The sequence below is a fragment of the Dromiciops gliroides genome, chromosome 4 (assembly GCF_019393635.1).
Source record: "Dromiciops gliroides isolate mDroGli1 chromosome 4, mDroGli1.pri, whole genome shotgun sequence".
In the NCBI taxonomy this organism is placed as follows: Eukaryota; Metazoa; Chordata; class Mammalia; order Microbiotheria; family Microbiotheriidae; genus Dromiciops; species Dromiciops gliroides.
The window spans coordinates 466,520,738-466,536,004 of record NC_057864.1 but is presented as its reverse complement, the minus strand read 5'-3'; the positions used below and the strand labels follow the sequence as shown (position 1 = coordinate 466,536,004).

General features: G+C 56.2%; 1 protein-coding gene across 1 annotated transcript in view; it reads left to right on the top strand.

Annotated features, from left to right (window-relative positions):
* The window catches only part of SMG6 (SMG6 nonsense mediated mRNA decay factor), a 179,535-nt gene extending 164,454 nt beyond the window's left edge, over positions 1-15,081 (top strand). Inside the window, exons 15-19 of the mRNA XM_044003043.1 lie at positions 1,190-1,336; positions 6,929-7,082; positions 10,193-10,404; positions 10,639-10,720; positions 13,597-15,081. Of these exons, the coding sequence (XP_043858978.1) occupies positions 1,190-1,336; positions 6,929-7,082; positions 10,193-10,404; positions 10,639-10,720; positions 13,597-13,727 (726 nt within the window). The 3' untranslated portion in view covers positions 13,728-15,081. The remainder of the gene's footprint in view (positions 1-1,189; positions 1,337-6,928; positions 7,083-10,192; positions 10,405-10,638; positions 10,721-13,596) is intronic.
* Positions 15,082-15,267: the final 186 nt, after the last annotated feature.

Sequence of the window (15,267 nt, the reverse complement as noted above, 5' to 3'; positions counted from 1 at the left end):
AGTTGCCCAGGGTCACACAGCTAGTAAGTGTCAAGTGTCTGAGGTCAGATTTGAACTCAGGTCCTCCTGAATCCAGGGCCAGTGCTTTATCCACTGTGCCACCTAGCTGCTCCCTAAGGTCCTGCTTTTAAGACATGACTTTCCCTTCTTCCCACCCAGACCAACAACCCTCATCAGAATCTGATCTTGGGCAGAGCAGTCTGGACGTTGCCTAGGAAGGGTTACCCCAACTTACTCAACCAGGCCCAGAAGGATTGCCTGGCTCTGGGCTCAGGTGCTTGACTTGGTCATTGTAGCAGTGAGCAGACACCAGCAGGATCTTGGGCTCCTGCCCCTAGGCAAAGGAGGCCAGCCTCTAGTGGGAAGCATGGGAGACAGTGTCTTGGAGCAGAGTGTGAGGCCCACACCCTCCCTTCCCAAGCCCTCCCCATCTACCCCTGCTAACCCTGTCCCTCCAAGGAAGTTTTCTGAACTCCATCGGGCAGCTGCATTTTCTCTACTGACCAGGGCCAGAAAGTGAGAGGAACAGAATCTGAGACCACCCGGAGAGTGGCCTTTGAGAGCAGAGGCTGCGGTAGGGGAGGTGACGACCCCCGGGGGGGTGTTCTGTCAGACTGGCAGTGAGCTGGATACCCTTGGCTTTAGGGGAAACAGCTCAGAAGCCTGACAGTTGAGAGCATCTCTCTAAAAGGGGGGTGGGGGGGATGAGGCCTCTCACTCACGCCCTAGACCTGAGACAGGGCTGTCCGTTCCAGTGCTCTCTGGCTCAAGGGAAGTTGTGTGCCCAACGTCCATCGCCAGGCTAGATTCCTGTCAGGGACACTGATCATGAATTAGCTCTAGTTTTCCCCATTGTTTTTTCTTGTAGTTTCAGAAGGAAAGCAGTCAGCCCCAGTGGGGAGGACAGTTGACTGTGAACATGCAAGAATATGCAAGAGGGCCCGGCTGGGAGGGACGTGTGTCAGTGACAGTGCAAAGGGAATAGCTCAGAGTGTGCTGGAGGGAACACTCTGGGGCCAGGGACACAGCTCACTCCCTGACCCCCTCAGCCCTGGCTCACCCTCTGCCCAGTCACAGAGAAGCATGGTCCTAGCTGAGGCTGGGGGTGGAGGGCAGAGCTTCAAATGAGGGCTCGGGGCTAACCACCCTTTCTCCTGCCTTTCTTTTCCTGACCTACTGCTGCCCAAAGGAGGACGATGTGGTCATTGAGGATTTTGAGGAAGATTCTGAGGCCGAAGGTAGTGGGGGCGAGTATGACATCAGAGAGCTGCGGGCCAGGAAGCTGGCCCTGGCCAGGAAGATAGCCGAGCAGCAGCGTCGCCAAGAAAAGATTCAGGTATATCTGAAAGGGCAGGGTGGAGAGCAGACTGCGCACGAATCATGGGCAAACACTCCTGCATTTTAGTGGTCCCACCATGTCAGGGCTTCCCTGGCTGGGACCATTCTTCCTATTGGGCCTTTGGGGATCAGGCACCCTCAGGAACAAGAGCTGGAGTCCTGTCATGGGGTCAGTGCCCTTCTAATAAGAAGGACTCTCTCTCTCTAAGCCCGAGGGTTTTAACCCTGTCTGTGTCCTGGACCCTGTGGGCAGTTTGCCAAAACCTGTGCGCCTCTTTGCAGGATGGTGTTTTTAAATGTGTCAGAGTACATAGGATGACAAATGAAACCAATGATGTGCAAATACAGTTACCAAAATATTTTTGAAAGTCCAAAACAAGTTTTAGACCCCAGGCTCAGAAGCCCCTCTCCAGACCTTACCAGAAAGTCCTTCAGACAAAGCGTTTTCACACCCTTCCATCCTGTGCTCCCAACGCGTCACAACCTTTGCTCCTTATGCCTGTCTATGGCTCCTCCTGCTCCATGCTAAGCCTGCTCTCTCTCTGCCTTGTGTCCAGCCTTAGTGAAGAAAAGGAACCATCCTTTCGAAGGCCCCCCCCCCCAAATCCCCATTCCTGTAACCTTTTCACAATTTTTGTGCTTGCCATCATCTTCCTTGTTCCTAGCATCTACGAGGGCGTCTCTTTAGCCGTAGCCCCATGAGGTTCTCCAGTCCTGAGAATGGCGCTTGGATTGCTGGGGAAACCCCTCTGGCCACACTGCCTGGCCCCTTTAAGAGAAGGCCCCCACACTCGCCATTCCTGGCTGCCCTGCCTCCTGTCAGCCTCCTTCCTCTGGCCTCACAGCCACAGGAGGATTTCTCAGCAGAGGAAAAATTCCCCCCCACACCCCCCTCTTCCCCCTTTAATGCCCAGGGCCCTTCACTTCCATAATTCTTCATTTTCCAGCCTTGAATGTAAGCCAGACACATCTGTCTGGCCATATGCGTGAACCCTGCAGTCTGTGCCGAGGTGGTTGTAAAACAGGACCGGTGAAGGCCCTTCTGGGAGAATGCACACATGTGTGTACCCTCGGGCCTCTGGCTCCCTGCCCAGAACCACTGGGCTTCGGCTCTCCAAACCCACGTTAACCTTTTCTTATTTTTCCTCTTTTTGTTTAATTTAGAAAAAAAAATCCCAAGGAAAAGGTAGAAATTGTCCTGGGAGTGGGGGAGAAACTCCCAGTTAGAGGGGCCATTATTGTTGGCAGGTACCTGGCTTGCTCTAATACAATAAGGAAGAACGGAGCATCGAGTGAATTAAGACTGGGGAGATGGGCCGTAAATTAAACTGCTCTGAACTCCAGCAGCCTCCAAGGGGTGTTAACTGAGAGGTGTAAGTCAAGTCCCCAGCTCTCAGGGCCTTTTACAGATGCAGCAGAACAGGAACCACACATGTTTGGGGAAAGGGACATGAAGATGGGGTTCAAAAGCTACCCCCTCCTCGCTCCACCGAGAAGCTAAGAGAGATTCTGGAGCTGTGGCTCCTCCCCCCTTCCTCATTTGTGGGCCCAGACCCCTGGGCCTAAGCTCATCCATTGCCGGGGGTGGAAGAAGGAGGGGAAGATTTGGGCTCTCTCCACGGCGTCCTCCTCCCTCCTTCCGGAGCTGCTATGGGGCTGTGCAGTGGGGCCGAATGGAGGTCAGAGCCGGGGTGTGGGCAGTTCCCTGGGTCTGCAGCTGGAGCCAAAGCAGAATCGAGGCAGCCCGATGGTGTGTTTCACCCCAGCCCCAGCACCTCGGCCATCCGGGATGCCTGCTCTCCCTCTCCCCCAGAACTCTCCAGGCAGCCCCAGCTAGAGATGAGGAGCGGAACACACTGGAAGTCTGCAAGGACCCCCTCTGGGCACCTTGCCCCCTCGCTGGCATTGCCGCTCTGACCCCAGGAGGCTCCTGTGGGCTTGGAGCTGCCACCAGCTGGGAGCGGCCAGGCTTCCTGAGCAGTCGCAAACATCCCACCTGAAGCACAACAGTCTCTTCCTCTGACCGTGGCTATTGTTCTGCTCGGTATTACAGCAGCAGCCCCACTCGCCAGCCAGCTATGACATGTGCTCTGAAAATAGCTCCCCCCCCCATCCCACCCCCATCCCCTGCCCGCCCGCCCGCCCTCCTGGACATGCAGCCGCTCCTTTGTGGCAGCCCCAGGACTCGGGATCTAAATATAGATAGCTGGGGAGCGAGGGGGGCTGAACAATGACCCCCTACACCTGTATGAGAGCCGTGGGCTTGCCCGCAGCGGAAGGCAGACACCCCGGCCCGGCTCCCGCCTGGCGGGAGGGCTAGTGCACTACCAGCCGAGGGACACGTTCACGCCAGGGCAGGAAGGGGTAGCCAGAGGAGCCGCCCTCCCAGGTCATGCATTTGTTCTAGTCCTCCTGCCCCACCCCCCATAGTATTTCTTTTTACAGAGGAGGAAACTGAGGCCTAGAAAGAGCCTTGCTGAAGGTCCTCTGGCTTCCCCTGCACCTCTTCCCTTTCTCCGCTGAGCCAGAGATAGCGCTAGAGCACTGGTCATGTGCCCAGCCCTGGGCTAGGAGCTGTGAGGGAAACCCGAAAAGTGGATTTGTTCCCTGGCCTGGAGGGACTGCCCGTCAGCTTGGGGAGACTGAGATGAGGGGGCAGGTGCTCCCGTGGAAGGGACAGCTCCCGCTTGCTGGGCCTCTTGGGCACCCCTCGAGTTGAGGGCATGTCAGGAGGGCAGTTAGCCCCTCTGCAGCAGGACTCGGGGCATAGTGAGAGGAGCCCTCGAACCTGGACTCCAACCCAGGTGCTTCCACCCCTGCCCACAGGTTCGATGTGGCTCTGAACAGGTCTTTATTTCTGGGTCACGCGTCTAGTGCAGGTGGTAGCAGCCTCATTCCCTCTATCCAGGAGGCCTTGGGCAGGGCTCCCGAGGCTAGCTGGGCTGGGGTTTTCTCCCTATGACCCCTTACTGAGGTCAGCGTGTCAGAGCTACCTCACATTACAGGAGAACGTGAAGGGGGGCGATCCCAGGTGTACACAGCACATTTACCTCCTCCTAGCTAGAGGACAAGGGCGTCAGGAGCCTCAGAACTGTTTTCTTTACCTTTGTCCTTCTCTGCCTCTGCGGCAGAGTGGTGCCCATTGCTGTTATCCAGCCTCCTCTCCAAGAAGGGCCCCCTCCTGCTCTGGGCCCTCCCTGCCCACTTCTCCCTTTTACCTGGTCAGAACCAGCACAAGCCTCCACAGGGCGCCCCTGCCCTCATGGGGCAGCGTGCTTGGCCAGGGGCCAGGCAGAATTCAAATGAATCACCAACCCCTCACCCCTAACAACCCCTCAGCCAGAGACTTGTGCAGCTTGTATTCATGCAAACACAAATAAATCCTGCTACCGGCCTCTGAACTCCACTGCACTGTGCTCCCCCCACTCCCCAAGCATCCCAGCCTGGGGGCAGGGATTTGGCGCTCTCCCCGACGACCTCCCTTTTTACACTCCCTGCGCATCCTGTGTCCTTCTCTCACCGTGCGGCTGAGGGATCAGAATGGGACGTGACGGCCGGCACAGGCGCCATGCTCAGCTGCCAGGAATCTGACGGGTAAAATCTGGAAAAGTTGGGAGGGCAACTGCGCCACACACACACACACACACACACACACACACACACACACAGCACTGGACAGACATCCACAGAGAGGGAAGCCTTGAGGGGGCACCCAAAGTTCTCAACTTCCTGTACTTCTGTCAAGGAAGCCATACCAGGCTGATGACCCAGACCAGACCATCCCTGGAGACTCAACTGGTACCTTGGGGAAGAGGGACCAGCTCCTTTGAACCCTAAGTGAGGGCATGGGGGGAACAGGAAACAGTTTTTTGGTGACTCACTGGGCAAAGCTAGGTTAGGGGAAGTTCGCCACAGGAGGCACTGTTACCAGATGAAGGGGCCACGGCTTGACGTCTCACCACCCCTGGAAACGAGGAGGATCATTGCCACCGCTGGCCCCAGAGATTGTAAAACTTTCATCCTCCAGATTTTTTACTGGCCCTGAGCCAAGACGCAGAGTGTAGACCGTTCTAACTTGGCTCTCCTGGCTCTCCTGTGTACTTTGCCTGCTCTCTTCCTCCTCCCATCCCAGCCTCAGGGCTGACACTTGGGAAGGGCTTGCTTGCTCTTCCCCTTTGTGTCAGGCCCCATGGGGTCCTGGCGTCTCTAAGACCATCCTGCCACCAGGTCAGGGCCAGAAGGGAGAAGTGGATCTTGGGGATGTCCAGCCCAACCAACATAAAGATGGCATCAATACTCAGTCTCCCTGGGGAGGCAGAGAAGAGCCAGTAGCATTGTTGTCCCTGATAGCTGGTGTGGGAAAGGTTAGCCCCATCACTGTCTCACAGCCCTTTGTGCTTCCCCAAATGCCCCTGGGTCTCTGGGCTTTCACTGTCTCCTCAGGAGATGGAGGCCAGAGCAGAGAGTTCTCCAGGTAGGGGAGGAGCTGGGCAGCCAGCACCAAAGCCTGGGGAAGGGGAGGAAGAGGAGGGAGAAGATGAAGAGCAGAGCGGATGCACTGTTTGGGTGGAGCGGACAGGACAGGAAGAGGTTATCAGAGCTGTGGGGCTGTGGTACCTGGGAAGGGGAGTGACCTTAATGTTGCATTCTCACGCTCTTAGTTACTTGGAAAGAGTTGGCCCGGCAAGTGGGCATCCCCATGGGGAGAGAGGCCCACGGGTGGCCGCAGGTCCCCGGTGGGTCACGGTGGCAGCGTTCCCTTACTCAGAAAGAGAGGTCCCCAGAAGGTCACGGGGAGGCCGCCTTCTCCTGGCCTTTCAGTCTGACTGTCCTTGCCAGGGAAGTTGGAGCACTACTTCTCTTTTCAGTTGGTGGCTGAGGCTCAACACCCCCGGGGCCTAGCCCTTCTCAGTGTATGCACCTGTCTTGGGGTCTGTTTCACACCTTCAGTATCCTCAGCACTCATCACATAGCAGGTCTGCACCCTAGCGGGATGGAGGCCTTGCCAAGTAGGGCACTGAAAGTGTCACCAAGGGAGCAAGTGTGGCTGTAGTGGGCCTGTGACGCTGTGTCAGAGGCAGCCTTGGGAAGATGTCAGGGATGAGCCCCCCCCCAAGATTCGACAGCACTTGGGATCTAAGCGCACCCTTATTCAAGAGCCAAACAGATGCAGCATCCTGGCTAACGGCTGCCGAGTTGGGCGGGGGGCCCTAGACCTGAGTTCTGCCCCTCCTGGCCCCTTCTCGTCAGGTGGCACCTCATCCAGTAGAGTTACATTGATGCTGCATCTAGGCAGGGGAGCTGGGTCTTGGTGCCCGTAGTATTGAGTTGTCATCATCATGTGAACTTGATGTGGATTTTGATTTCTTCCAACAGCCTGGGCTCCCCCGGAGGGTCTGGAACCCCACAGAGCATTGGCCCAATCTTTGAGCTTCCCAGGGAACTCGGTGTTTTGGGGTCCCCATTACCTCTATCTATTCCATTCTTCTCCCTGGAGCCTTGAGGGGCTGGCTCTGGCCTGCTTGGGGCTCCCTTTTCCTCTCGTTCAACAGGGCAGGATGCTGACGCAGCCGGCCCCTATGTCTTGCAGGCTGTCCTGGAGGACCAGAGTCAGATGAGGCAGATGGAGCTAGAGATCAGACCCCTGTTCCTCGTACCAGACACCAATGGCTTCATCGACCACCTGGCCAGCCTGGCACGGCTGCTGGAAAGCAGGAAGTACATCCTCGTGGTGCCCCTCATTGGTGAGTCATGCCAGAGGCAGCAGGGCTGTGCCCTCCCCCCACATCCCCTGCCTGCACCGGGCCTAAGTGCTCCCTAGACATCCCACTCCTATGACGCCGGGCCGGGCCACCTGTATAAGGGGCAGACGACACGGGCCGATCCACGGGCTCGGCTGCCGAGCAGACGGACGCCTGTGTCCTGGCAACTGGGGCCTGCCTGAGCCCGGCCCTTGTTTTTGTCCTTATAAAGCTTGCAGTAAAACAGCAAAGCTGGTTCCCGTTATTGGTAAACACTCAGCCCTGGCAGATAACGACAGTGCTGCTGGGTGGTCTGGCAGAAAGTCTGGGAGGATTTGAAGTGGTTAGATGCCTTTGGTCTGATTGTCTTAGAGCTTTTCACGATGATTCTGTGGGTTGGAGGTAGCATTCCTCTGGCCGGTGTCACTACGTGACGATTGGAGCCAGCCCTGGGCTTTGAGCAGTCACTACTGTCTGACTGCCGGTGTTGGGTGGGTGGGTGTCAGCATCCCCGACCCTCAGGCCATCTCGGTCCTTGGAACAAGGGCTTAGCTGAGGCTTCATTGGAGACAGAGACACTGGGGGCTTGTTTGGAGGGATCCAGTCTACCATCCATCCTGGAACCCCCAGTGCATGATCAGCTTCTGTCAGACTCCATCACAGGGTCTTCAGAATGTCTCTGGTCAAGTGGGCGGGGGTCAGATGCTGAGGAATCCTATCCTGGGGGGCCTCAGGGAGAGTGGGAGAAATCTGCCCAGCCCTCTACCTCTGCTGACTCTTCCAAGGTGCTCTAGAGAAACTGGTCTCTGTCCTGAGCATCCTGGCCCTGAGCTGGGAGAGTTAGGAGGAGGTAACTGTCCTCACAGAGGTGATCTCAGTCCCTAGAGTCTCACAGGGAACACACCGTCAGTCACCACCTAGCACACTGACCCTGGTGGGGCCTCCCTTGGTGGGCCTCTCTCTCTCCTTTCAGCCCCACAGACCCAGGCAGGGGAAATAGTAGCAGTGTGCTGGGAAACATTGAACAACCAGCCTTCCTGAGGGAAAAAGATGTGCACACAACACACATTTTCTCCATCACTTTCCCAAGTCTCAATAATCAACAAAACAAGAAATCAAGTCTTGATTTTTATCAGTTTGCTGATTTCTGAGGTGTAAATGGTCTTACTGGGATTGTAACAATTGTCTCTCAAGACCTGGTCAGAGCTGGCTCCAGCACACCCCTGGGCAAAGCATGTTACTGACAGAACAGCTGGTCTCTTGACTCTGTCCTAGGAACCAGCTCCCCATCTTTCTGAACCCTGAGACAGGGAGCTGCCTCTGGGCCACATTCCACCGGGCCCGGCCCGTGCGGCCGATGGCGAGGTGGAGGCGGAGCATCTGTTAGATCAGAATGGGGTGAGCTTGTCGGCTCCTTGGGGCCACCCCACCTTTGCAGCCCAGAAGAGTCCTCCGGCCTCTCCAAGGGCGGCTGGACCCAGATGCTGCTGAGACGTAGATCGGCCCTTCCCTAGGATGAGATTACAGCCTTAATTGAGGAAGCAAAGAAAGTATATTGAGAAGAAAAGTTTAATCACACATATAAGAAAAAGATCTAAATCTGGAGAATGGACTCTGGTAGCCATAGGATGCTATAGTCCCCCAGCCTCCCTCTGACCCGCTTCAGGCTCTCAGGGCCTACAGGCCCAAGCTCTCCAGGGACTGGCTCCTCTTCCATCCGGGCAGCAAGGGGTGAAGTCCTCGGCTTTCCATTGGGCCTCTTTCTCTTGACCTTTAACCCGCTCCTTCTCCTCAAGCCTGACCCCAGCATTGAGAAGTCCTGCCTGGTGCAGAAGCACAAACAAGCCTCCCTTTGAAGCCTGTTTGGTTTGGAGCAGGAAAGCGGATTTGGGGATGGGATACCAGCCTTTCCTGTTTGATGTTCCTCTGGCTGCTGCACCGCTCTCCCTCCTCCTCCTCCCACCCCCACCAGAATCCCAGCTGAGCCTCAGGTTGGGGGGGGGGGGTGCAGTGTGTGGTGTGTGTGTGTGTGTGCTCAGTACGTGTGCAGGAGTGGTGTGTATGGGGTGTGTATGTGTGTGTGTGAGAGAGAGAAGTGGTGTGGGGCAGCTCCTCTGAATACCCAGACAGTGAGTGCCAGGCTTACCATGGAACAGCCCGCTCGCGCTGGCGCCCCAGGCTGTGAATCACTGTGCTTAGGAGAGGCCTCAGACCCCAAACTCTCCCCGAGCCCCCAAGGAGTGCATATTTCCCACTTGATCTCAGGCTTTGGCTGCAATCTTGGAAAGAATCTTCACCAGAAATGGAGCTACGTCACACACACACACACACACACACACACACACACACACACACACACACACACACGTGTTCTTGCTGTGTCGGAGGTGACAGGGCTTACTGAGGCAGCTGATGTTGGAAAAGGCCAGAGCCCTCCTGAATTAAGCCTGCAAAGCATTTGAGGTGAGGCTCTCCCCCTCCACTTGGCAATGGGCACATCTACAATCCTGGCCTCAGCAGCCCCTAAAACCCCGACAGTCAGGCTTCTGCTCCAAGTGTACCCAGGCCTGAGGAAGAAGAATTTCCCCTCATTCCCATTCCTTCACACACACACTCTCCCTGCCCGCCCCCTCTGGGGAAGGGCACACTGTTTGGCCACATTCACCCTGAGGCCAGTAGGCGCCCTTGTGGTTCCTACGTCAACCCCCGGAAATCCTTTGGAGACTCTTCAGGGAGGGAGAGGAATACCAAGGGGCAAGCTGGCCCAGCAGAATCTGGAAGGAGAGGCAGCAGGCCTGGAGCCTCGAATTGTAAAGAACTTGGGTCCTACGCTGAAGCTGGGGCCCCACTGCCCCCAGAAAGCAGACAGAGCCAACCCTTGCTAGGCCTTGCTTTCCCACCCCTGTGTGAGCCAGGATGTTCATCACCAGATGGATGGGCCACAAAGGTTAGGAATCCTGTGAATAAGCTGTGACCTAGAGCCGGGCCTAGAAGTTGGGATGGCCCCATGGCAAGTGACCCTCCCCTGAGCAGCTGTGACACCCCCCCCCCCCATGCTGTCAGGAAGAACGCAGTGTGAATACTAACCTGTGCTCTCTGGGTCTCTCCATCAGTGATCAATGAGCTAGATGGCCTGGCCAAGGGGCAGGAGACAGACCATCGGGCGGGGGGCTACGCCCGAGTGGTTCAGGAGAAGGCCCGCAAGTCCATTGAATTCCTTGAGAGGCGGTTTGAAAGCCGGGACTCCTGCCTACGGGCCCTGACCAGCCGTGGCAATGAACTCGAATCCATTGCCTTCCGCAGTGAGGATATCACTGGTCAACAGGTAAGGATCCTGCCCACTTGAGGAGGGGAGAAGTAGGGACAGGGATGATCACTCAGAGGAGCTCGGTGACTGGCAGCCAGCCAAGGCTCACCTTGGGCCCTGTCTGCCTGGTGCCGGGCACTGTTGGCATGAAGGTGTAGCTTACCGAGCCCCATGGAGACCCCAAAGTGTTGGACCCTCTCCCCGAAGGTTTCAGGGCCACATTCTGACATGTTTTATACTCTCCTTCTCCAGGGAAATAATGATGACCTGATCCTCTCCTGCTGCCTTCACTATTGCAAAGACAAGGCCAAGGACTTCATGCCTCCCAACAAAGGTACCATCGCCTCAGGCCTTCCTTCCCCTCCCCGGGGTCCACTCTCTACCAGTGGGGGGGGAGCTCTCTGGGGATTGCCAGCAGAAATGTGTGTGGCTTAGGCATACCCTACCCCGGAAAGGGGCCAGGGGCCACCTTTGCTTCCCAGAGCCTATGTGGGGAGTTCTAAAAGGTCGGCTCAGAGCCAGCTTCCTCATAAGCCTGGACCCAGGCTGTAAACTCCTGTGTGGTTGGTCCACAGTGTGACCCAGGGCATGCCTGGAGTGCCACCAGTCTCAGCTTCCACTTTGCTCAACAGAAGATGGCCCAGTAGGCCATGGAGTCCTTCCTAAGGATGACAACAGAGAGGGGGCTGGGCTCCTGAGCATCGCTCCTCCTTTTTCTGATCTGGGGTCTCCATAGAAGTCTCCCTAACAAAAAGCACTGACCTGATTTCTCTGTCTGTGACCTCTTTCCCCACAATCCTGGTTACCCATCAGGCCCTGGGCACAAAGCAAACCATGCTCAACCCCCCTTTGTTAGTGGGGACAGTTTCAGATTCTCAAACCCCATCTCTCTCCACTACTTTGAATTCTTGTCTGCGTTCTTCCTGGGGATCAGGCATGAGGGCACTGTCCAAGGGAGCTGGGGGGGTGGGGGTGGGGCAGGGTCTGTAGTCTGGAGGGCAGCCTGCATTTTTACCACTTTTCATTCAAGGACGCAGGAAAGCCCCTGCAAATATGGCCAGTGGCAAAGGAATCGGTCAGAGCTCTTGGGTGACCATCTTCCCATCCTCAGGTCATCCCCTTCTTTGCCAGGATGATGCTGGCCCTCTGTGCTTCCAGCCCCCATGCCTGGGCTCTCCCCAGAGACCCTGAGAGCCTCCAGTACTTTCCCCACTTGTCCCAACCCACTGAATCACTGGGGTTCCAGAGAATTCTCTCCTCCTGAGATGACTTTCATCTTGTTTTCTGCCCACGTTTCTGGCCTACCCTGGGCCCTCTGTGTCATTTCTTCTATTTAATGGGAGTTCCCAGTGCTTCCTAGTGTAGCATCATCTGCAGAATTCATCACTGCTCCAAAAACTCCAGAGCTGTTCATTCTCACCGAGTTCCCATCTCCTTATATGTCGAGTCTCTTTGTCTTTTTGTCTCTCGTTCTCTCTGTTTCTTTTCATAGCACTGACTTTTCAGGACAGGCTGCATTCTGTGGTCCCTTCTGTCCCTCTCCTGCCCATCTGTCCTGGAAGCCTCGTTCCCCACCCCCAGCCCGCTCCAGATCCAAGAGGCTTCCCAGCTTCTGTTGCTGTATGGGCTCCTTTGGCCGTGTCCTTCCATGCCTCTCCTGCAGGACTGGGAGAGAGAGCTCCCAGCTGACTAGGGCTGAAGGCCACTGCCCCAGGAGAGCCCCACACAGGTGGGGACCTTGAGGTGTTGGGAGAAGATGAACAAATGGTGCTAAAGCCAAGGAATCCTTCCCTCACCCAGCCACCCACCCTTTGGCTCCCCTTCCCAGGAGGCTGCCAGAGGCCTCCAACTGCCACCCTCGGGACCGCCCCTCTTGCAATTACATCAGCAGCTGCTGGAGTAATCAAACCCCATTTGTCAGTGTGAATTCTTAGCAGATTAACTTGTCAGATTCACAGAGAAACCGTCACCAAATGTTTATGTGTAAACGATGTTGAATTTTAAAATCATGTGGATTATGGCGGATGGGGCCTGACAAGATGACAGTCTCTGGTTTCTAACAAAGTGCAGTTACCAGTGTCAAAACAGAGGATGTTTATTGTTAAAAATGTCTCAAAGTATCCGCAGAAACCCCTTCGGACCCCTGCCAGCAACACCGGGCCTGGGCTGGTCGACCTGGGGCCTGGGACTCTCCCGGTTTGAGTCCCAGGCCAGGCAGGGATGGGGCTCCCTGCCACCAGCCTCCCCGCCACCCCCACCCCTGCCAAGGGGTTCAGATCTGGACTATGGAATGGTTTCGAAGAGTACCCCTTTCATACCCACTCTGGCTTCTCTTTATGTCCATGGTCTACCCTTAGCCCCCTCCCTTTTCCATCCTCTTCACACTCCCCAGGGATGAAGTTGGCAGGTCAGACATGGATGTTTGCAGGCCCAGAACAAAGCATGCTGGGCCACTTAGAGACAGGCAGCTGGCCATGGAGATGGGTGTTCAAGGAAGTAAGAAAAGGCAGCTGGAGGACAGAAGGGGAGGAGACCTTAGGCTACTGCCCCAAGGGGGCAATGTCCCACCCCTGCCCCTGCTGCTCATCCTTGACCCTCACCAGCTCCCTGGCTTGGCTCACTGGTGCATCTAGGAGAGAGGAGCCCCCCCCCCAGTTCTCCCACCACTGAGCTTTATGCCAGAAAGTACCAAGGAACCCTCCCTCCCATTGCTTCTGCCCCCTAGAAGCTAGACCAGGGCTTCTTAGATCCCTTTGTCAGTCTGGTAAAGTCCTCTTTTCAGGACAAGGTTTTTAAATTCATAGAATACATTGGATTACAAAGGAAACTAATTCTATTGAAATATAGTTATCAAAATTTAATTTTTTTTTGTGGGGCAATAAGGGTTAAGTGACTTGCGCGGGGTCACACAGCTAGTAAGTGTCAAGTGTCTGAGGCCAGATTTGAACTCAGGTCCTCCTGAATCCAGGGCCAGTGCTTTATCCACTTCGCCACCTAGCTGCCCCAAAACATTTTTTAAAGCAAGTTCACAGACCTCAGGTGAAGAATCCTTTGATCTATGGCAAATAGAAAAGGCTCCAGAGCCCCTTCAGCTCTGGAACCTCCTGGGCACGGCTTCAGGCACCAGGGGAGTACATGGGACAACCCCCCCCCCAATTATTCCCCTCCCCCCCCCAACTGTTCCCCTTCCCCTCTCTCTTCTGCTCCCAGATGAGCCAATCCGGCTTCTCCGAGAGGTGGTGCTGCTGACAGATGACAGGAACCTTCGGGTGAAGGCACTGACAAGAAACGTGCCAGTCCGAGACATCTCGGCCTTCCTCAAGTGGGCGCAGGTGGGATGAAGAGGCCACGACGGGCACCGCCCCTGATGGAACCGTTCTCGTGAGGCCAACAGGCGCCACGCGTGGCGTGGGAGGAGCCCAAGCGCCCTCGCCACCCACCCCACCCAGACAAATAAACCATCCTCTTCCAACCCACCACCGTGGCTGTGCTGTGGGGGAGCCACTCCCAAGGGTCATGCCCAAAGCCAGGACCCTCCTCAGGCAGCAGAGATTTAGCAGGGAGGCTGGCTGGTGTCACCGAGCTGGGGCCTGCCCCTGATCTTAGGCCTTCTCCCTTCCCCTTCCCTCTTCTCCCCCTTCTCTCCCGCGATCCACTGAAGATGGGGGAAGAGCCTCACCCCTGCAGGAACTTGGGTGCTGATGTGTGCCAGGCTCTTAAGGGTCTGAGTCAGAGGCAGGTGAAGGGGGATGCAAAGCCATTTGGAGCTTCCCCATCCCAAGGCCCTCTTTCTGTCAGTGCCAAGAGCAGCAAGTGCAGGGTGCTTCCACCTCCTCTGGGCCTTGGCTTCCAAGCCACGCCAAGTGTGGGACGCCTCGTCCCACCCGCATCCCTGTTGGGTCCTTCCCTGGCTCATTTCCTCTGTACTGCTCTTTGCTTCCCCTCCTTTGGGAAGGAGAGGATGGGGTCTAGACTGGAAGGAAGGTCAGGTGGTTACCTCAGCCCTGGGAAAGATGTCATCCAAGGCCTCCCAACTTGTCCTCTCCCTTCTGCCTTCCACACCCTCTCCCCTTCATTCCTGGTCCTCTCCCTCTCCCATCGACATTAGCCCTTACCCTGGCTGTCCCAGGTATAGGATCCTGTTCCCTTTACTCCCCTCCCTCTCCCCCCTCCTAAACCTTTGCCTTTGTTTCCCTCTCTCGATTCACTTTTCCTATCTTCTCACACCGTATGGCAAACTTCCTTCTTTGGTAGTGAGACACGAAACCATTTTGTCCTGTGCTCCCAAGTTTCCATGCTGTGAGGAAACTTGTGTCAAGCCTGTCGCACTGCCTGCTTGGGGTATCAGGAGAGGATGCCCGCCCATGTCACGCAGGCAGAAGCCTCACTTGGGAGGGCTCAGCTTTGTCTCTGATGTCCAGTCCCCTTATTCAAGGGCAGGGAGAGGGGTGCCTGAGGGGCCTTGGGGGGAAAAGTACAGACATTTTGAAGTAGGATGGTCCTTATTGGGGGAGGTGGGCTCCCAACCTTCTGCAGTTCATTTATGATGCTCCCTGGAGGCCACTCTCAAGGCACAGCCAGGACCACAGGCTTGGGAGGGACAGGAGCAACTAGGCCAGGCCACCCCCGGAGAGAGCACGGCAATGGTGGTCAGGTGGGGAGGGACAGAGACTGCATACACTTAGTGTGTTTTCCAGCAGAAGTGCTCCCGGGATTTGCACAGCTAGGGGAGAGGGGTGTGGGCCTATGTTTGGGTATCTAGGAACCCCCTGCCCCCACCCCCTGGGGCTGAAGCAGAGGCCTGGAAAGAGGGGAGACCCTCCCCTTTCTAGCCTGGTTTGCAAGGCCGGTTTTGTTGTTTTCTTAATAAATTTTTAGTTA